The sequence below is a fragment of the Notothenia rossii genome, assembly GCF_949606895.1.
Source record: "Notothenia rossii genome assembly, chromosome: 4".
NCBI classification, from domain to species: Eukaryota; Metazoa; Chordata; class Actinopteri; order Perciformes; family Nototheniidae; genus Notothenia; species Notothenia rossii.
This window is the reverse complement of record NC_136902.1, coordinates 27,760,101-27,783,410: the sequence shown is the minus strand read 5'-3', so window position 1 is coordinate 27,783,410 and position 23,310 is coordinate 27,760,101. Positions and strand designations below refer to the sequence as shown.

Sequence of the window (23,310 nt, the reverse complement as noted above, 5' to 3'; positions counted from 1 at the left end):
AACATATGAAGCAAATGATTAGGTGTCATAAATACTCAATATCCCCAAATTAATTTCGACACTGGGCGCCTCCCCCTCTCTCTCCTATCAGCAGCAGTTTGTGATCTCGCCCTGGAGGAGCTGCTGGATGCTGCGGAACACACCCTGTGCATCTCGCTTTCTCTTCACATCAAGCCGAGGAACATCAAAACGCTCATCAAATATGTGACGTACGACCGGCTGACTGCATCTGCTTCAGGTGAATTTAGAGCTTGTTGCGTTTAGATAGCTAGCTAGCAACGCAACTAATCTTAATGAAGGAAAAAACTGCATGAATGTCTTTATCCTCGAGGAATAAGGTTAATGTCACATCCTACTGACATGTCAGCTGCATTATGATACGGTACCATCTGTTCTGCACTTGTAAGTTGACACATAGCCTACTGCCTAGCTTCTGTAGTTAGCATGCTAAATGCCGTTTTAATATAGCTACCCGGTTGTCATCCCTTTTCATCATTACTATGCTAACATCCGTATGGAAGACATGCTGTTTTAGATTTGCAAGTCAGCTAAAGGCAATGTCATGATTGCAGACGCCTGAACATCCTCAGAATGAATCCACCTTAACTGTTGATTATTCTTGTGATGTGCAAAAGGTTTCTGCGATGATGGCAGGATCAAAGATGTCCGCACCGCTGGCTCTGGTGCTGGTCCTCTCGGTGCTGCTCACAGGAGTGGCCCATGCTGCTGGGCATGAGATGGACCCATACAAAATCCTGGGAGTAACCAGGAGTGCAAGCCAGGCTGAGATCAAAAAGGTTTACAAGCGTCTGGCAAAAGAATGGTAAGTATTTCTCACAGTGCAGTGTCACTGGCCTGTTTTGTTAACCTCTTTCATGTATTCTTATAATAAGCATCTTCTTCTTGTGTCAAGGCATCCGGACAAAAACAAGAGTCCAGGAGCTGAGGACATGTTTATTAAGATTACTAAATCTTATGAGGTTAGTCATTTGTCCAAATTCATCATTATATTGTGCGCAGGGTTACCGTAAGTATCATATATTCTGTGTAAGCCGTGATAAAAGACCGTAACATGTGCATGAGGAAGAAGGAAGATAAGATATCATTTTTATAATTCAGAAGGAAATTCTTGCCAGAGATTGATCAAAAATAACAAAACATAAGAATGAAAAAACAAACAGTGTGTATAAGAAGTAATATTAACAAAATGTCCTAAAAGAAAACATTGAAAGTAAGATAAATGAATAATAATATGTTTACTAAAATTGAAAGCTAATATTGGGCCCAATATTGAAAAATCTAAATATTGCACATGATATTGAATGGTCATATTGCACATGATATTTAGGTTTTTTCTTCTGTATTTATATTTATTCCATCCTAAATCCAGATCCTGTCCAGTGAAGACAAACGTGCCAATTACGACCGTTATGGGCAGACTGATGACACGCAGCCATACGGCGGCAACAGTCGCTACGGTCAGCGCCAGGAAGGCTTTTATTTTGATGAGTCCTTCTTCAACTTTCCCTTTAACAGCAAGAACCAGAGGGACTTTGCTGACAGCAAGTACACGTTGCACTTTAACCAGTATGTCAACGAGGTGGTGCCTGACAGCTACAAGAGACCGTATCTGATAAAGATCACGTCCGACTGGTGCTTCAGCTGCATCCACATTGAGCCTGTTTGGAAAGAGGTGGTTCAGGAGATGGAGACTCTAGGTTTGGAAATAGCCTGTCAATCATGCAGAATTATTGAGCAGCCCGGCCATCTGTGTGCATTTTGGCGATTTGAAAAGGTTGATGTGTGTATATTTGAGAAAATGCTGTGTTTGCAGGTGTCGGGATAGGTGTGGTGGATGTTGGCTATGAAAGAAGGTTAGCCAATCACCTTGGCGCTCACCGCACACCATCCATACTGGGAGTTATAAATGGCAAAGTGACGTTTTTCCATTACGCTGTAGCAAAGGAGCACCTCAGGCAGTTTGTAGAAGACCTTCTCCCTCAAAGACTTGTAGAGTGGGTATGTATCTCCGCATCTTACACTTTTTGCAATCAGTACATTTTTAGGGAGGATGACTAAAATATTGGCCATGTAAGATTTAGGTGTACTGATTTTTAATGGCTACACAATAAAAAATGAGTTAAATGTTGTGCTTTTTGTGTACTTCAGGTCACCGACAAGAATTACCTGCAGTTCTTGAGCAGCTGGCATGAGCTCAACAAGCCTCATGTGCTTCTGTTTGACCAAGTGCCTGTAGTTCCTCTGCTTTACAAGGTAGGCTCTTGCAGTTTGAAATGCTTTTTTTTATTCACAAAATATGCAACATTTTTTTTTACAGTACATACAGTACAGAAAAGATATGCAAGAAAATAAAATGAGACTATTAAAATAGAAATAAATAAAAACACGAGTATATTTATACAGCGGTACCATAATTCTCCAAAAGCTTAATACTTTCTTTGCTTGATGAACTTGACTAAATTATCTGAGTCGATAATTCAGTCAAGGAGAAAAGGTTAAAAGGTTTTCACTTATTAGTGAAATATATTCAGCTTTTAAATGAAAACAAAAAATATATTTATTATTAAATTAGTTGGATATTCAAGAGTGCCATCATCTGGATTATCATGGTAGCAATTAGGGTATTATAAGAGTAGACAGAATCTCCAAAAAAGGCAAATTGGCCAATTATTGACCTCAAGATAAATGTGACTCACTTTTTAATTTTCTTTTTTTTAAGTTTGGCAAATGTGCTTATTGTTACACTTTAAGATATTTTAACTAAATTCAATCCATCATCGGTAAAGGCTATGTTTTTATTTTTAAAGAAAAGTACCAGTAATTGCATCGCTTACATGTCAATCCTTTCTCTCTACATCTTCATAGCTCACAGCGTTTGCCTATAAGGACTACTTGCAGTTTGGCTATGTGGACCAGGGCCTCTCAGAGACCGCTGATCTGCAGAAACAGTTCAATATTAACACCTACGCTCCGACCATGTTGGTGTTCAAAGAGAGCATTGAAAAGCCCGCTGACATTATACAGGTCAGTCACAGCAGCAGAGAGCTATTATTCACTGTTATCTATACACTGCACTTTTGTTCACAAAAATGTTCATTCACTCTTTTTTATTCATGGATATGTTTGTTCTCTGCAGGCTAAAGGAATGAAAAAGCAAATTATTGATGAGTTCATGTCAAACAACCGTTTTCTTCTCGTGCCACGTTTGGTCAATCAGAAACTCTTTGATGAGCTCTGTCCTGTCAAACAGTTTCATAGAAGAAGAAAGTAAGAGAATCTTACACCTCCTTTCTTTTTTTTGTCAGAGACTATTAAAATACAGAACCAAAATAATTCTGTTCGATGCTATAATTTCCACATTTCTTTTGAAGTATTTTAAGAGATGTAGCTTTTGCATTATGTTATGTCTTTCCTCTCTTCAGATACTGTGTCCTGCTGATAACAGGCGATGAAGAGACTTTTTCTTTTGGGAACCAAGCATTTCTTTCCTTTGCCTCTACCAATAGCAAGGAAGTAGTGAGATTTTCATATGTTTACCAACGGCTACAGCAACCTCTCTGTGACATCTTCATGCAGAACAAGGACACTGCAGAGTCTCCAGCACAGGTACACCTGTTCAACCAACACCACAGCTTTAAGTTGCTCAGCTCATTTAAAGCTTTTATGGTCATTTGCGAACAGGTACCACTTTTCGATATAGAATGCATGAAAGCTATTGGCTAAGCAATGTATTTTTACAAAGATTTGAGACGAAGAGATTATGATTTGAAGGATTTTACTTCACTGCCAAAACAAATAGCGGGAATGTTTTTAGGAATGTTATGGCTATGAATGATATATAAACAAACTACTCTTTACAAACATCATCATACAGATAGGTATGTATCTATATGGTTCATCTAAGTGCTACTGAATTGGAGATTTCAAGTTCAGAGTATGAGAAAAATGTAGATACAAATTGTAAAATTCATACATTTTTAAAAAGACTAAAGGTGAACTGGGTAAAACAGGGTAACAAATAAATCACCATGTAATTTCCCCAGTCAGTTACTTACATTAACAGATTTAAATTATACTCCAATGTTATGTTTAAATGTAATTGAGGAGAAATGTACGGACATAAATAATATTAACAGGGGTTTTCTTCCCTCAGGTGGTTATCCTGGAGAGGCGTAATGCTGCAGGGAAGGCCTTGTTCAAGCCAGTGACCGCCTGGAACGGCAGCGATGACGACAAGCAGCGTCTCCTGGAGGAGCTGGAGCGCCTTCAGAAGGACCCGTCCATCCTCGTCCATGACGCCATGCTGCCCGAGCTCAACAACGAGTTTGCCTCTGTAAGCTGTCTTTGAGTAAAGCAATGGGCTTTACAATGCCTGTCCGTGTTAGATACCAACCATTAGTCCTGTTACTAAATGTTTTAATGTCTCTGTGTAGATGTTTGTTATCCGATGGATCTATGCATCGTACGATTACCTCTCTGAAGTCATCGATGATATTCTGCATAACAACTGGTAGGTAGTGATGTTTAGTTTTAAGCAACTCCAAAAACATGTTTAAAAAAAACATGATTTTGATGTTACTGAATAACCGTTGCTGAGTTACAGTTTTCATTTAATTTGCTAGAAAACATTTCTAACACTTATTTAAAAAATGTTTTGGTGATGCAATCCTTTATCATTGACATATACATTATTAACACTTCTTCATGATACTCTCCCCGTCAACAAACTCCATTACTTCAAGGGCAATTTTAGCATAATTCATTTGGCAAATGCCATACCTCCGCACTTTATTTGGGATTTATACTAATATTACTATTTCTGTATTTATCGCCATAGTGGAATAAGCAGCTCTTTAGATGTGTCTCTGTGTTGATTTGCAGGCGTGAGATGATGCCTCTTCTGTCCCTCATCTTCTCTGCCTTGTTCATCTTGTTTGGAACTGTCGTCGTCCAGGCCTTCAGGTCGGTTACTTTACCCATCCACCAAAACTGTATCCATAGCAACATCAGCCTTTCCTTGGATTAGTGTAAGACACTATATAAAAAAAAAAGCTAATGTAAAATAAAAATAATAAAATGATGCTTAATATTTACTCTTCTACGCTAGTGCAACCCTGTTTGGAAAAAAATGTTTTTGTGTGTTTTTAAGTGACTCCAGTGAAGATAAGCAGACTAAACCAAAGGCAAAGGATTGGACAAAATCTGAAAATGGGTCACCAGGGAACGGTAGTGCGTCAAGGCAAGATTACAATTATAATTTCCATATAAAGTCAGTGAAGGATTTATAATTGTCTTTTAAGCTTTTTATTTTACTTATTGGTTTTAGTCGGCCTCCAAAGAAGAATTTTGTGGAGGTGACAGAGCTGACAGACATCACATACATGAGCAACCTGGTGAAGCTGAGGCCAGGACACATGAACATAGTGCTGGTGCTCACTGACGCCTCCAAAAACATCCTACTTAGCAAGTACGCTAAAGAGGTCTACTCTTTCACAGGGTGAGATAAAAAATCTCTTTTCCACACATTTGTGTAATCCTTTTTCTCGATACTTCATCAAATTCATTCTTTCAACACTCCCCTAGGAGCCTGACACTACATTTCTCCTTCCTGAACATCGACAAACACGGCGAGTGGATGGACACACTGCTCGAATACGCCCAGGACGCCATGCAGATCGATGAAGATGACGCAGGAAACCACAAGATGGACTACACAGGCTACGTGCTGGCACTCAACGGACACAAAAAGTACCTCTGTCTGTTTAAACCCGTATACACCGGGGAAGACATAGACAGCAAGTCATCAGAGGATGAAGGGGCCGCTTCAGGGGGGAGGTCGAGGTCCAGTTCCCGCGATGACAATCCGCCGCGCAGATCCAAGCGATCCCGTAGCTTATCCACCCTGCAGATCCACCACAAGCTGGACCGCCTGGGGCTATGGATGGAAAGGCTCATGGAAGGCACTTTGCCTCGCTCCTACATCCCCACGTGGCCAGGACTTGACAAGATCACCCCCAGTAAATAGATGGAGGCGAGTGAGAAAGGGACTTCTTATTTATCTACTGTCACACCAAAATGAATCCCCTCGTGTTCTGCTGCCATTTTTGCACTTGAGATATTTAATAGTTACAGATGTTTAAGGTGCAATGTGTAAGACCGAGTCAGGTGAATCAACGGGACAGCGTTTTACTTCTACCACTGGGTCCGTACAATCTCAATTTACTAGTTACTAATGTGCTATTAGCTTAAAAAACGACTGTCGAAACTCTGAGAGCCAATCAGAAATAACACTGCAATCTTCTTTTTGATCTTTGTTTTTACCGGCCACTTACCAGAGGCCCATACTACGAAACCGGTTCAACCTAACCTGGATGATATGTTTGAGTTAACCGCCTTACCTAATCCAAAACAAACGCGCTCTCGCTATACTGTCCTACGACGCTGGTTATGAACTCGTTAACTCAAGCCAGCTTTGCCCTGTCTAGTTAGGTGCGCGTTCACATGAAAGGGGTGGTATTTGGAGCTTTCGACCAATCACAAACATGGACAAGCGTACTGACAGCGCAGCGCGTCATACTTCCTGAATGAAAATTCAACTATAATATTAGACAAATATGAAGACGTTAAACTTTAAAGATCCATGACTTAAACACTTTATCCAGGATACAAGCCACATAGCTGCACCTGCAAGGTGAATACAGCTGGTAAAAGAACAAGTGTTTGAATGCGTACATTAATAGGTTTATGATATCACTGCCCCCCGTCTAAGACACGAGTGGATCTGACTTTAATTACATTTGACTCGAGTGTTTTGTCAACTTAATGTGTTGCTTAAAATAATACTTCTGCATACAGTATGTGACACTGTAAGTGTTGCACGGCCAGATACGGCTCAAGAAGCTGACTCAGATAAGGAAATATATGATACATTACGATGTGATATGAATGGTAATGGGACACATCGACGTCTGCACTCACAGTGCCGTGGACTGTACGTTATGTTACTTTGATCCGGTTACTTATTTTGTGGCAGATATTTGAGTAAGCTTTCTTAACGCTAATGTTATAATAGTCAGATTGCTCTGAAGATGGGAGGTAATATTCTATTAATTTTCACGTTCACACAGTCAGTTGATTTTTGCTGGCCATCTTTCCTGCAACAGCAGTTTAAACTGTATTTCCTTTCTCCTGTAATATGACTTGATCGCTTTAAATTCCGCACACTGAGCTCTGATTGGTCAGCAGGCGGTGCTTTCATTGAGTTGATCTCTTATCCTGGAACCTAACCTGCTCCGGAGCAGGGGGGGTATACTACGAATCTAGTTCAACATGTCCAGGATATGTTTTGAGATATCCGGTTGACTTAATCCAAAACAAACCCGCTCTCGCTAAACTGTCCTACAACGCTGGCTATCAACTCGTTCGCTCAAGCAAGCCGTGTCCTATCTAGTTAGGTGCACGTTCACATGAAAGGGGTGGCATTTGGAGCATTCGACCAATCACAAACATGGAGAAAGTGTTTGAATGCGTACATTAACAGGTTTATGAGATCACTGCCCGAAGACACGAGTGGATCTGACTTTAATTACATTTGACTCGAGTGTTTCGTCAACTTAATGTGTTGCTTAAAATAATACTTCTGCATACAGTATGTGACACTGAGTGTTGCACGGCCAGATACGGCTCAGCTGACTCAGATAAGGAAATATATGATACATTATGATGTGATATGATGTGATATGAATGATAAGGGGACACATCGACGTCTGTACTCACAGTGCTGCGGACTGTAGGCAACGTAATGTTACTTTGATCCAGTTACTTATGTTGTGGCAGATATTTAATGAGGCTTTCTTAACATAATAGTATAATAATAGTTATAATAGTCAGATTGCTCTGAAGATGGGAGGTGATATTCTATTAATTTTCACATTCACAAAGTCGGTGATTTTGGCCGGCCGTCTTTCCTGCAACAGCAGTTTAAACTGTATTTCCTCCGCACACTGAGCTCTGATTGGTCAGCAGGCGTGGTGCTTTCGCTGAGTTGATCTCTTATCCTGGAACCTATCCTGCTTCGGAGCACAGACTAGGTTCCAGGATAAGTCACCATGGAGATCTAGCCCGCTAAAAAGTGAACCAGCTTCGTAGTACCGGAAATCCCAGAAGTTATCTTGCTAAACGAAAATCCTGCTTCGTAGTATACCCCCCAGGTTAGCCGTTCAGCATAAGTTAACATGGAGATCTAGCCCGCTAAGAAGTGAACCAGCGTCGTAGGACCGGAAACCCAGAGTTTTCCCTGAAGTTAGCTCGCTAAGCGAAAATCCGGCTTCGTAGTACAGGCCTCAGGGCTGTGAGGTCCATCAACACTTTCATACTTCAATCACTGGACTGAATCCAAAGCAGCCGAAATGGGAAAATAACTCTTGTATTTGTTAATATTAAAGGTCAGTATACCCAAGCAGCTGCCTGCCACTACACAGAGAAGCAGCCTTCGCTTGCGTGGATGACCGAGCAAAAATACGAAATGTTCTAGTTTCTACCTCTTAACATTTAATCCAGTAACACAAACTATCAAAACACAAATAATAGACTCAATATGGCCGCTAGAGGATCAAGTTGTATTACAAGACGGTGTCGGGCCGTGGTTAGCCTGTTAGCGTGCTTTTTTCAGTAGATATCTCTGCAGATAGATTGACAAAAAGCAACATTGTAATTTCTTCACAATGTTTATGATGTTGATTCGTTTTTAAAATGTTTTCAACAAAGATTCTGGTCATATCTTACACACTGCACCTTTTTTTAAAGTTAATTGAATACTATAAACTTGGTTTTAGTGTTACTACTGTGGGACAGGTCGTCCTTACACTCATCGCATGCTGTTTTCAACTGTTGATATTCATATTTATCCAGGCAAAATGCTGCTGCTACAGCCTTGTGAACAGAAAAAACTAACATTTTGACCTGCTGTGCTTTCCTGCCCTCATGACAATGAGTCATATTCTCAAACCCTAATGGAGGCAGGATAACTACCGCAGTGGTTATTAATGAATACTGTGAATGTAGATACATGTCTCTAGAACTTATTGTCTTGCCTTTCCATGCATCTCAGCCCATTTTATTTATTTATAATTGTTCTCTGCAATGCTGACTTGTTTTTGCAAGACTTCTGTAATGATAACGTATTGGTCAGTTTAACCACCCCAGTTAGCCAGTAGCTTAATGTAGCAACATTTATTAAAAGCCTGTCTATTTAAATTTCTGAATGTTTTCGAAATTACCAAGATTGACTGATAATCTTTAAGTCATCTTAAATAACACACCTATGAAAGTAAAGTCAAATGTAGTGTGTGCTTGCTCTGGTTATTCAATTGTTTTGTCCACACTAAGTGTAAAATCGTCTTTGGTATAAGTTTGTTGTTACAATGTGATGTAAATATTGTACATAATCATGTTATCTATATGAACTGTATTTTAAAGAGTATGTAGCTTGAAAGATAAGGTGAATGTTTTACATAGATTTATCAAAATGCAATAGGTATGGTTTTATTCAGTTTTTTCATTAAGATTTTCTTTTACAAGTTTGTGTAAAAACGATGTCTGCAAATGTCAGATGGATTTTCGGTTGTACATTTATCCTCTTGTTGGTTGTAATAAAAATGTTTTAAGTTTGTTAATTATGTTTGCAGAATTTAGCTTTTTTAACAGCTTATGGAATTTAAAAAGAAATATAACATGTGCAAAGGGTGTTATCACCTCGACTAAATCCAACAAGGTGTTCTTAGAACCCCTGGGGTGAACCCAGTTCCCTAAATCGTACGATATTAACTCATTACGTTTTAATAACAGCAGAGAAGACATATATTATGTTACATTTTGATTTGTGTATTTGTGTCAAAGAGCTACTTTACAACTCCTCAAAATGCAATCTTCTGTTGTACTTTAAGAAACAAAAGTAGTTTTAAAACAATAAAATGCCCTTTTAATAGAGAATAGAGTTCCTATCACACTACCCTGAGGTATCCCATGGTCCTCTTTATACTCATCTTAATGAAAAAATAGCTATGTTCCCATTAAGTTAAAAATAATTTAATGGGAATTTCCTCATTTAAAAGCATATCAAACATGTCCTTCATCAAAGAACACTGTTTCATTATTCACTTTCCTCAATTCATTCTCAGATTATAACAAAGTGCTCCTTCCTTTCCTAAATCCACATTGACAGCCTGCTTTTTCCAGTTTTTCTAAATAATACATTACTCTACCATTAGGTTCCATCTGTTTGCATATGGGAGATGTAAAGGGCGTGGGAACAGCTTGCTGGTGATGCTTTTGATTGTTGCAAGAATACTTGCGACAATCAAAAACACCAGCGGCTTTAATTAAAGTCCAATAAAATCCAACAATCGAATAGATCTGAGGCCAAAGGATAGAACACTGTTAGAAGAGCAGATTTCATTACATAACATATTTGGTTCCTTATTATTTATTGGCTCTTTAACTGCCGAACTGTTTAAAAATGGCATTTTTTGTAAATGAAATAGCATCTTTATTTTTTCAGACTTTTTTTATTGGGTTTTCAGACAAATGACAAGCAACAGTAGTATACAGAGTATCAAATTGGGCTTTAGGTAATACAAAAACAGGTAAGAAATACAAGATTAAAGAAGGAGAGTAAACAGCGCACCTGTCTGGTAAAACCATAGGGCAAAACAAAAAACAAAACGACCCCCTTCAATCGCGCCGCGTCCACCGCTTCATGCTCGCCTTCGGAGTGAATTCGCGTCTGTCCGCATCTCTGCATTGTATGGAGTCAGATTTCGGTCAATATTCTAGCGCGCAAAACAAGCTACTCACGAGCGGAAAATTATCGAAAGCCTAAAGTGCCACTATTCGCCCGTTTAAAACGCGCGTTTTTTAATATGATGAGCCCCACCTTCTGTTTTGCATAGCCAGTACATTTAAAGTATGTGCAACCAATCAGTGAAGAGTTAAGCCAGACTAAAGCAATCTGTTGATGAAAAGTTCCTGTAACCTACCCCATTGTGAGATTTAGATAGATAGATAGAAAGAATAAAGAATAATCACAATAATTAAATCTAAATTAAACATGTACAGTAAATAATATAAAGTATAAACATATCTACAGTCACAATTTCATTATTGTTATTCATACTTTCTGTTATGTAGTTTATCAATGTTCCCGTGCTTTCTGTTTCCATCCAGTAATATAATCACAATGCTATTTTGAGCGTGTGTTCAAAACAATCTATGTAATGCAACTTGCTGTACGTACCGCTACACCTACTATTGGGGAATCTGATGAATGTTGTAATGTTTGTGCCGGAGCCGCTTCATCCAAAACAGTACTCCGGTTAGAGAGATGACACCTGACGGGAAATACAGTCAATTGGTACACACTGTGAATATGAGTGGGGAAAATGAGTGTAATAAATGCTTTTTAGACAAGAAATATAAAGTTAACTCAACTAAAGTTGCTCAGTATTTTTGTATTGTCAATACTATTACTGCATAACTAATATCTCACATCTGAAGGTTTAAAGAAAAGGCACCTTAAAATAAAGATTGGTCTTTCAATACATTAGCTGGTTGATTTTGTGTTTTCAATTGTTTATCTAAAATCAAGTAGCTATAACTGGTACTTATCGTTTGAAGATAGTCTGGTTATAATGCTGTTTGAAGGAGGCACACAGGTAAGAGCACTAACTAGCTAATGTATCTTAGCTTGAATTAAATTTATTTAACGTATAATAAAGTGACTGCAAATATATGTATCACAAACTTTATAAAAACTTATATTTCAGTCCACAAATACACAGAATAAAGAATACATTCAGGTCAATGTAGAAAAATAAGAAATACTTTAGTCCCCTCTGTCTTCCTCTCTTCAGTAGAGGAAAAGTGTGTGTGTACAAGATAGATATTAATTTTACTCCACAATTTCCTACCGTATTATTAAATAAGTCTGCACAGCTGAGGGGACACCTGTAACTCATTTCATGTGATTTATTCATTAAAACTGTATTTTCAGAGTTAATCAAATGACAGCCACATTGTTACCTAAAGTGTCTCAAACACATTTAAGGAGTGCAATGCAACTGAAAGGTACACTAATAAAAGTAAAACAGTCAATTTCTTCAGATCAATCTGTATATTTTAACTCCAGAGCACATTTATTTGAATAAAAAAAAAGTTGTTCACACAACCAGCTTTGGCATCTGAGGCAGCCATTACCTGATCTTAGACATGTTAATAAGTACCAGTTATTAGTTGCAGTAATATGTGACGCTTCCAAACATCAAACTCTTAGAAAAAAGGCTTGTCCTTATTATCTACTGCACACTTTTTTTTTAAAGCAACACTGACAACTTGCGCCTGTGAGACATGTAATCTCTGAAAAGGATTAGACATGCGTAACTTCTACAGTGAAAATCGGTCATACTGTAAGTGCAACTTCTGAACACAACACTTTTTTGCAAATGTTTTACAATGCATAATTATTATAAAACCTTGGTTTTAGAGACCTTACCATGTAACAATGGTAACTGTGAGTGAGTGCAACAAAGTGTCTACTCTGGGATGAACAGCTGGGTTCTCAGTCTATTCACTTTTGGGCTCATCTTTTCCCCCTCAAGTTCCATCAAGGACTTTTTCCACAACTTCAAAAGTGGATTGCAGTTATTTCGGATATCTTAAGTTCAGTGCGTATATGAGCCCGAAGAGCATGGCAAAAGCTGTCGCAACCGAGGGCAAGCCGCTGAGGACCTCTGTTCCTTCGATGAGAACCTTGACGTCTTTGGGTCGATGAAACTGATTCTCTTTCCCAATGACAAAGATTGCCATTGTTGCCTGCTCCAGTTCTCCAGCCTCAGCGTCCTGCATATCTAGACTAGGCATGGGCGGTATCATTTTTTTCATACCGTCATACCTTGCTGACATCATACCGTGGTATACGGTATATGACGGTATCAGTCCCAATTTAAGGGGTAATTTCTCCCCCAACATTTTTTTTTACTCACTATATCAACAGCCAGCCCCACCAAAAATATTTTCCATCAGCCGCCACTGACGGTATGACTTGGGTCGACTTGAGTGAGGTGGCGTTCGGTGGCAAATAGATGTTTTGAAAGGTATATTACATGTTCGGTGTAAAATGCAGCCCGAGCCGGTAGACGCTCGCAAAGTGCCGCGACGTGCGCGCAAGTGCAAAACAAGGGCTGCATACATGACACATTGTGCAAATGGCACATTTTGAGATCGGATACAGGACGCGTTTGTAGATGTCCGACGTTGTTTCCATAGTGAGCTAAGTTAACAATATATCATCATACATAAACATTTTCCGGGAGTAAATACTTGACTTAGGTAAACTGTGTTCGTTATTCTCCCGTCCAGGAGAGAAGCTTTAAAAGGAGACTAAATGGAGTCTCTGTGAAAGTTCAATTGGGTACTTTAATTAAAAAAGGCGCGGGTTGGTCACAAGCATGATATTGTTCAGTCAGACAAACAGCTGTGATCCGCTCCTCGTTAGGGAAGCCAAGAGTTGGATCTCTCCTCCGGTGCTGTTATATATCCTCTGCTGGCTCCTCCCCGCCTGCTGGCTCGCCTCGTCTCCAATGTCCGTTGTTGCATTTAAACAGAGGATTGGCTCCTTTCACATCCAATATATGCTCAACACGCCTTTTCTCCTCATATTCTCTTTCATCACTTTTCATTTAACACATTCTAAACACTGTAATCAATACTCTAAAAAATACTTCTCGGTTCGTTTGGTTTCCGGTCATTCCGGATGTTGTCACATGCTACTCTCGTCTGTAAACAATAATGTATTCAAATAAACTGTACCTTCATTTAATATTCAGCATGGTAGTATCTCGATATCTATAGTTGTAGTGTTAAATCAGTAGGCTTCGGTTTGCACCACTCCATATCATTTCGCTACTAAATTCACCTCTTTAGGAAATCGTATATTAGCCACATGCTACATGCGTAGATGAAGGATTTTCAGAATAAAAGCTTAACTGCTTGTGCACAAGAATTTCTGGTTTTTCAGTATAAAAAAGCATTAAAACTGACGGCATGTTTAAACTACATTTCCCCATTAAAACATTGATTTTAATTTCTAACACTTATTGAATAAAGTTTGCTATATTCACTAACTAGTTTGGCAATATTATTCCGTGCATGTGTTAAAAACCTTATTTCCATTTGATTCATTGGATTACTCGCGTGAATGTTTAGCACGTAAATGCTTTCGTTTTTAAAACCGTCCGACCTCGACTACAAAACCATCAACCAGTTGCATAGGATTAAAAAATGTCAACACTCACTCACCCCGTCTTAAACATTCCCAAAGAAGTGCCTCCGTCTCTCGTTGTGCTGGATGAAGTCACTGGCGACGAGTAAACCCAAAATAGTCCCAAACAGGCGCAGAGGCATTTTTCTTTTTTACTAGTTGTCCGAGTTCGGGGCCGGCAAATGCTGCCGCCATCTTGCTCAGCTCAGCTCTGTGTTGAGCTCTGAGAGCGGGAAAGACGGACTGCCCTCCCCTGCCCTCTACTGGCGCGTGCTGTGCATTACAACCAATGTCGTCCCTGTCAAAACTCTGTGTCAGTGTAATAGAATGAAACGCATCTATGATTTGGCGCACAGTCTGTGACGTCACGGTATTGAAAATCATACCGACGGTATTTCGAAATACCCTGGTATACCGTAATACCGTGATACCGCCCAAGCCTAATCTAGACCCTCCAGAAAAACGCGGGCAAAAATCTTTGATTATGCGGGCTAAATTCCTTGATTATGCGGGCTAAAATCCTTGATTATGTGATTAAACATGCAGGGTTTTATGTGATTTTATGCGGTGAAATTGCAGGAAGTTAGGAAATATGCGGAAAGTTGCGAAATATGCGGGGGGAAAGAATAACAATTTTTTTAAATATTGGGCTGTCTTATCTATTCTCTCTCACACACAACCTGCCACTAACGTTAAACCCCTTTACTATTCAATTAAACACATTCAATGTTTATTTATTGCACCCCCCCCCCCACACACACACACACACACACACACACACACACACACACACACACACACACACACACACACACACACACACACACACACACACACACACACACACACACACACACACACACACACACACACACACACACACACACACACACTTCTCCGCCTCATTCTGTTTTCATTTACTCGTTCGTTATCTGACCAGCTTCAATCTTGTAGGCTACTCACTTCGTTTCCTGTAGCCCTCGAAAGGGTTTTGGAGGTTGAACGGGAGTTGAATGGCTTTCTTGTCCGCAGCAGCAGAAAGCATTTTCGAATGTTTAAATGAATCAAAGTGGGTCGCCACCGTCAATTTTCTCTTATGCTGCAACACACAGTTGCACGGGGTGCAGAATAGTTTCCCCCCACTTTTTGCCCGGTCTTCAGAAGAGAACCGCAGTGACGCGTCGTAAAACCCGGAAGTAAGTTAGCATTTTTGGCACTTCCGGTTCCTTCCTCAAAAAGCAATGCATTTTTTCCATAGGGTTTTGGAAAATAGCTCGAAATAAGGTCTGTGCTTGACACAAATGTAAGAGGTAATTGACGTTTTGTTCTACGACATTAAATACATCAGCAGTGACCCCACTGGGGATTTTTGAAGAGTTTACGTGTCTGAAAAACGATGGTTGTTACCGAATGGCTGAATAGGACTAAAGAAATTGTCGAGGCCGTTGTACGTCATTACGCCGAACACGTAAACACTCCCGCTAAGTTTGTTTTCCCCTGTGTTCTGCTTAAAAGCAAGTACCTGCCTATCTTTAGTATCTGTATATCTATATCTGACCATTAGAATCTGTATTTTTGAAATTGTCGTTTTTAACACCGTAGTTTTACAAATTATAGAATAATTAATTACCAGTGTTTTCCAATTTTACTCGGCAGTTCGTTTCGTTGGCTAACGTTAGCTAAAGCTAGCGCTACTAGTTAGCTACGTAATGGTTTGTTGCTTTGCTCCGGGTTGCAGCCACAGGTCTTCGCATGAAACGTGCTTGTTCTATCGTTTCCAATGTTTTCCAAAGGAGAGTCTGGATTCGTGCCATGAGTTAAGCTGACGTTACATTTTTGTCCATGTCACGGTGAAATGTAAATAATGGGTAGTGACTGTATCGCCGTTATAGAGATGGCGCTGCTGAAAAGACCGCAACACAAGTAAAGATAATGAATACATCCTATTAAAACCTGTGTGGCTTATATGATAAGTCTAATTAGTACAAGCAGCATAACGTTTCACCATGTAACTAAAGATTGTAGTCAGGGAAATCAGTTTGACATATTGAACTAATAACAAATCACCTCTGGCTGGCAGAGAACTCTCTGCTCCATAGCTTCTCTTGGACGTAAAATCACATGTACATTTTACATTTATATTCAATTTAATATTCCATCCCTCACATACTTTTGTATATATAATAACTTATATTTTGTTTTTCTTGTTATGCTGCTGCAACACAAACATTTCCCAAATTGGGATCAATACAGTAATATCTTATCTTAATTAATTAAGAAATATAACTATTATAATTAGTGTAGCAGCTGACACCTATTTTCAATATGGATTAATCTACCATTTATTTCTTTAGTTCAATTTTCATCTATAAAAATAGTGAAAATGTTCACGAGACTTATCAAAGTGCAAGGTTATATCTTTAGATGTTTTGTTTTAGCCTATGTACTGTATGTCTTCATGCTCTTACAGTATATGTGACGGTGTGACTTCCATGAAACTATATTTTATATCTTCCCAACAGACGAGCTGACAGAAAACCTAACACTCTAACAACCACAACATTGCAAAGGCGAGTAAATGTAAATTAAAAACAATTCACAATTTTATTATTTCTTCTTCTTTCTTGCAGTGAGGTGAAGCTGACCTTGCACTTGGTGCCAGTAAGGATGTTCCTCACGCAGGCTGAATGTTTCTCCTTCCTTACTGACAAAGAAGCCCTTGATTTGCAATGCTTAATTAATTGTCATTTCCCTTGCTCCGTAGGGACACTTTACCTCAAGCACAGCGGAAGACCCTACCAGACCATCTGGAGATGCCCCCAACATTCCTGATTGGGAGAGCCACAAATCTGACTCATGGACCTGCATCTGGGTTGCAGTGGTGAATGCCCTGACGCCCTCACATTCATTCATAGTCCCCCACTATACAGACAAAACACCATCAAGGGCCTGTTGTTGCCCTAGCACCCTGGCAATAAAGGAAGCAGTCACACGCTTTGACCTCAGGACAGCTCCAAAGTTGCTGGCAGTCAACCTTCCTTTCCTGAACAAATGCCAGTTTGGGCTGGTGCGCTGACCAGTGGTAGCCACCTGAATTGCCCTCTGTTGCTCTTCAGACAATGCCATGCTTGCCACAATTGCCTCAGGTCCCTGATGCCCAACAGATTTGATAATTTCAGGAACAGTAAGTGTTTCCAAGCTGTAGTGTTCCTCTTCTGGCTCGGGGGAGAGAAGCCAAGAAATTCCTGAGAACCTGCCCCCGAGTCTGTCCCTCAGCCAGTCACGATCTTCGGAGGTAGGCTCTCTTGTCAGCGGGTTAAATTAGTTATTGGTTTCAACAGTCACATTAAAACAGTTACTAAATCAGCTTACTATCACCTAAAGAACATATCTAGGATTAAAAGACTAAAGTCACAGCAGGATTTGGAAAAACGTGTCCATGCTTTTATCTTCAGTAGACTGGACTACTGTAATGGTGTCTTCACAGGTCTCACTAAAAAATCTATTAGAAAGCTGCAGCTGATTCAGAACACCGCTGCTCGAGTCCTCACTAACACTAAGAAAGAGGATCACATCACTCCTGTTCTGAAGTCTTTACTCTGGTTCTTCACTAACACTAAGAAAGTGGATCACATCACTCCTGTTCTGAAGTCTTTACACTAGCTTCCTGTGTGTCAAAGAATAGATTTCAAAATACTGCTGCTGTTTATAAAGCACTGAATGGTTTAGGACCAAAATGCATTTCTGACCTCCTGCTAAATGATGAACCATCCAGATCTCTCAGGTCTTCAGGGACTGGTCAGCTTTCTGTCCCCAGAGTCAGAACTAAACATGGTGAATTAGCGTACAGTTATTATGCTCCAAGTATCTGGAACAAACTCCCAGAAACCTGCAGGTCCGCTGAAACTTACTACTTTTAAATCCAGGCTGAAGACTTCTTTTTGTCGCTGCTCTTAATTGAACTATTAATATCTTAGACTGCACTGTAACTTTTATCCATGTATTTTTTCTTTTAATGTTTATTTTATTAGCTTTTCTTTTTAATGACTGATTTTAAATGCCATTTTCTTAATGTCTTTCATTTTTTGTAAAGCACTTTGAATTGCCTTGTGTTGAAAAGTGCTATATAAATAAACTTGCCTTGCCTAATAAAGATTTCATGTGACACATACAATTGATTTGTTGATGGGAATTAATGTGAATAAATTAACTCTAGGTTAACGGTACTCTTGCTATCACTACTCACCGACACTATAAACCTTGTCCCTCATGCTAGCCCTGACAACACCGGTAAGCACACCTTCATCTAGGCTGCACTGTAACGTGTCCTGACTTGTAGTGGTTCTCTCCTCTGTCTACACTCTTCTTGTCATCTTTGTAAAACGATATCAGACTGGTAATTGACACAGCCATGACTTCTAGTTAAATTCAGTGTTGCTAAAATGAAAAGCTTTGTTAAAATATGCAAGCACGCGAAAGTCAAATTCAGCTTTATTCTCAAAAATTCTACATGTGTTATACATCCAGAAATATCGAAATATCGTTTCCCAGTGTGACATGTATACATAAAACAAAAAGGGCCTAGATAAACGTGGTATACATTAAACAAAACGGGCCTAGATAACCGGGGTATACAGTTTAAAATGTTAATATATTTAAAGTTTTCAAAGTGCAGTTTCAGTGCAAGTCAGTTGAAACGATCTTAAGTTGGCGTGACGTTGAAGTCGTGCGACCCTGCTGCTGTACTGGCTTGTAGTTCGTTTATAGCATAACGTTAGCATTTTGCTTCTGCCGACTAGATTTATTATTCAAAAATTATAAAAGTAGGGTTGACATGTGGATATTATCCGGCTGAACAAAACGTGATCCATCTCTTAAATATGTGTCAACCACAGACCTTATTTCGAGCTATTTTCCAAAATCCTATGGAGAAATTGCATTGCGTTTTAGACGAAGGAACCGTTAGAAGTTTACTTCCGGGTTTAAGGACCCGTCACTGCGGCTCTCTATACAGTGTTGTTTACATTCTGTGATGCGCGAGCTGATGACGTCACGTCAAGACGAGTTAACTTTTTTTTCTTCTCAACTTTGTGTGGAAAAATGCGGGGATTATGCGGCCTTTTGATAAATATGCGGCTTTTAAAAAATCTGCGCCATTTTGCTGATTATGCGGTAAATTCTGCGATCGCAGAATCGCGTTTTTCTGGAGGGTCTACATATCATGCAAACAAAAGGGAAATGGATGAGGAGCACATAGTGTAGTTCAACAGGCCTGAGGCGCAAAGGTTTCCCCAAGTTTGCAGCTACCTTTTAAAAATACAAGATTATAGTCGATAGATGAAAAAAGGAAAGTTCTCAGTTCAGTCGGCCCAAGAGGAAAGCTCAGGAGGTCATCACAAATTACTAGCTTTCTAACCAAGCAGTTATTTGCATGCAGTACAAATATGTTATTTTTCTTTTATGAACAAACTTCTTGTGAGTGAGTGGGAGGTCTTACCTGGAATTCTTTGATGAGATGGTCAACAGGTTCACCCAGGTAGATCATTAGAGATTTGAGGATGCATTCTCTTCTGATGGCGATGTCCACAGTCTGAGTAAGAACAGTTTTATTTATTTATTTATTTTTATATATATATTATAAATCAAATGCAAAAAAAAGGATGATTCAGCCACTGATCCCAAAGATAAACTCATTCATAGATACCTCATCCAAAACCTGCCGGATCCCGGTGGTCTTCTGTTTCACAACTCCTCCCCTGCTCCTGATGACCTGCAGCAGTTTGGTGGAGTGTTTGTCCAACTGCGCCAAGAACTTTGTCTCCAATGGAGTTGTTGTTATGAACTCAGCATTTACCTAGAAAATATATCAGCATAGGAAATAAAAAACAATGAGAAATTATAATACACATATTTTTTCTAAAGAGCCAACGGTTTGATTAAAAGTACTCCAAGTCAGCTTGTATGAATGTAACATTTAAATTAATCCACATATTTATTGAAAACCACCACCAAATAAATAAATAAATCAATCAATGTTTATTTATATAGCCCAATATCACAAATGTTACATTTGTCTCAGTGGACTTCACAGTTTGTACAGAATATCAGTATGACAATACGACACCCTCTGTCCTTAGACCCTCACATCGTACAAGGAAAAACTTCCAGAGAAAACCCACAGTTTAAAGGGGAACATGGGAGAAACCTCAGGGAGAGCAACAGAGGAGGGATCCCTCTCCCAGGACGGACAGACGTGCAATAGATGCTGTGTGTAAATTGAAAAGATAATACATTTGCAACATAGGTAGTCCAAATGTTTGGAAATGCATGTGTGTATAATAGGAAGATGAATCCACAAGTATATCCATCCAGGACTTATGATCCAGGACCACAGCCACGACTCAAGATCCAGGACTCGCGATCCATGACACAGGACCGCAGGATCATCCATGACTCCGGATCCCGGCGTATATAGACACCAAAAAGAAAGAAATTTGGGGAAGCTGGGTTAATCGGAACATGAGAGTACACAGGTATAGACAGAGAGAAGGAAGAAGTACGATGTCCCCCGACAAACTAAGCCTATATCAGCAAAACTAGGGGCTGAATCTAATCAGCCCTAACTATAAGCTTTATCAAAAAGGAAGGTCTTAAGCGCACTCTTAAAAACGGATAGGGTGTCTGCCGTCCGAACACAAACTGGAAGCTGATTCCACAAAAGTGGAGCTTGATAAGAAAAGGCTCTGGCTCCCATTGTACTTTTAGAGACTCTAGGAACAACCAACAACCCTGCATTCTTGGAACGCAATGCCCTAGTAGGACAATAGGGTATAATGAGTTCTTTAAGGTAAGATGGCGCCTGCCCATTAAGGGCTTTGTAGGCGAGAAGAAGAATTTTGACTAAAAGATACTAAGAGTAATAGATGTAAAGCTTATATTGTGATATTGATATTGTAAAAATAAAACGTCAACATATTTGCCTTGGCTGTCTATAGTTGTTAGTTAGTTGGGCCCTCATTTCTTCTCCACTACAGGCTTACATCAAAATAATGACCTCTTCCATGTGAAAAAGTGCAGGCCACCGCTCCAAGAGGCCTTCAATGCTTGGCCCCTGATGCACTATTTCTTGTCTTCGGTATCCAAACGCCTTCGCCATCTTTTCTTTTATTGATTGCCGGTTGTTTCTTTTCTGTTGCTCTGCCAAAAGGGAAATTGTCTCTTGCTCCATGCTTTCTGGAGTCTCACCAATCGGCAAGGATCGAAAATGGTTGGCCTCAGCTCGCCTGGCTCTCTTTAAATTCTTCGCAGGGTAGGACTCTTCTTGAGACTTGGTCTTCAACGAGTTCACAGCAAGCTCTGGAGATGATTTGAGCTTGGTGTCGGTCTAGATTGGTTGTTTGTGTACTCTGCATTTCCTCTCTGTAATTGACATTCTGTCTCATAGGAGAAGACCGGGATTGGAAACACTTTAGGCCACCGCTGTGTTCTTAATGATTCCGAGGAAGAGCCGCCAAATAGTACTGTGCCATCTGTATTCACAGATCCAGAGGAGGAGTCTTCACTGTACAGTCCACTTGTAGGGGTACTATTTAATGGTATCTCAACTGGGTACAAGACCACAGTTGTACAATCCGGGTCTAATTTGACAACTTTGATCACTGTTAAATCTTTAATCGCACGTGTAGATGTAAGATTAACAAATGTGTTCCCAAAATCAGTGTATTTGTACTGTAGCCTTATGTAACCTTCTAATCAACATGAATTCTTGACCTCCTCAACGAGCTCTTCCATTGAGTTGGGAATCCCATTTCGAAGCTCCAGTCTGACGCTGTTGTGGTCGTTCAAGATGATCAGCAATCGAACAGGTGGTCCAATATCAGCCATGGCGCTCTAAGAGAAAGAGAGATGTGAAGAGGGAATTCATGAAATGCAGGTGTACACTCGATACATTCTTTCTTTTCAAATTGCATTGTGTTTTACTTTACAAAGTATTACATACAAAGTTCATATACATATATATATACATATATATATATACATATATATACATATATATATATATATATATACATATGATATTGGGCTATATAAATAAACATTGATTGATTGATTGATTTATTTGGTGGTGGTTTTCAATAAATATGTGGTTTAATTTAAATGTTACATTCATACAAGCTGACTTGGAGTACTTTTAATCAAACTGTTGGCTCTTTAGAAAAAATATGTGTATTATAATTTCTCATTGTTTTTTGTTTCCTATGCTGCTATATTTTCTAGGTAAATGCTGAGTTCATAACAACAACTCCATGGGAGACATACAGGACTGTCTCAGAAAATTAGAATATTGTGATAAAGTTCTTTATTTTCTGTAATGCAATTAAAAAAACAAAAATGTCATACATTCTGGATTCATTACAAATCAACTGAAATATTGCAAGCCTTTTATTATTTTAATATTGCTGATTATGGCATACAGCTTAAGAAAACTCAAAAATCCTATCTCAAAAAATTAGAATAGTTCCTCAGACCAAGTAAAAAAAAAAGATTTATAACAGCAAAACACAATCAAACATTTGAAAATGTCCATTAATGCACTCAGTACTTGGTTGGGAATCCTTTTGCACGGATTACTGCATCAATGCGGCGTGGCATGGAGGCAATCAGCCTGTGGCATTGCTGAGGTGTTATGGATGCCCAGGATGCTTCAATAGCGGCCTTTAGCTCATTAGCATTGTTGGGTCTGGTGTCTTTCAGCTTCTTCTTCACAATACCCCACATATTCTCTATGGGGTTCAGGTCAGGGGAATTTGCAGGCCAATCGAGGACAGTAATGCCATGGTCAGTACACCAGTTACTGGTGGTTTTGGCACTGTGGGCAGGTGCCAGATCATGCTGGAAAATGAATTCCTCATCTCCATAGAGCTTTTCAGCAGACGGAAGCATGTAGTGCTCTAAAATCTCTTGGTACACAGCTG

General features: G+C 39.4%; 2 protein-coding genes and 1 long non-coding RNA gene across 8 annotated transcripts in view; 2 read left to right on the top strand and 1 right to left on the bottom strand.

Annotated features, from left to right (window-relative positions):
* The first annotated feature begins 26 nt into the window (after window positions 1-26).
* LOC307035732 (dnaJ homolog subfamily C member 16-like) lies at window positions 27-9,695 on the top strand. Of its 2 annotated transcripts, none has more exons than XM_079675389.1 (15): window positions 27-238; window positions 636-823; window positions 914-980; window positions 1,391-1,718; window positions 1,835-2,019; window positions 2,170-2,274; window positions 2,887-3,045; window positions 3,158-3,288; window positions 3,444-3,627; window positions 4,175-4,354; window positions 4,455-4,531; window positions 4,903-4,983; window positions 5,171-5,260; window positions 5,348-5,518; window positions 5,605-9,695. In XM_079675389.1, the coding sequence occupies exons 2-15, from the start codon at window positions 645-647 to the stop codon at window positions 6,044-6,046; spliced, it is 2,379 nt and encodes a 792-aa protein (XP_079531515.1). In that variant the 5' UTR covers window positions 27-238; window positions 636-644; the 3' UTR covers window positions 6,047-9,695. The 2 variants fall into 2 exon arrangements, with proteins under 2 accessions (XP_079531515.1, XP_079531516.1); XM_079675390.1 differs by lacking the exon at window positions 27-238 and adding an exon at window positions 245-402.
* A 903-nt stretch (window positions 9,696-10,598) lies between these two features.
* The window catches only part of LOC307036703 (uncharacterized protein), a 57,078-nt gene continuing 44,366 nt past the window's right edge, over window positions 10,599-23,310 (bottom strand). For 3 of the 5 annotated variants that reach the window (XM_079677240.1, XM_079677239.1, XM_079677241.1), the window contains exons 6-8: window positions 20,040-20,189; window positions 19,833-19,925; window positions 10,599-12,915 (exon numbers count right to left, since the gene is read on the bottom strand). In XM_079677240.1, the coding sequence (XP_079533366.1) occupies window positions 12,718-12,915; window positions 19,833-19,925; window positions 20,040-20,189 (441 nt within the window). In that variant the 3' untranslated portion in view covers window positions 10,599-12,717. Of the gene's footprint in view, window positions 12,916-19,832; window positions 19,926-20,039; window positions 20,190-22,105; window positions 22,224-23,310 lie in introns of those variants that run through there. The other 2 variants (XM_079677244.1, XM_079677243.1) reach the window with 2 other exon arrangements.
* On the top strand, window positions 16,774-18,509 carry LOC307036704. Its single transcript, XR_013807422.1, has 2 exons — window positions 16,774-16,905; window positions 17,100-18,509. It is a non-coding gene; the product is annotated as an uncharacterized lncRNA (long non-coding RNA).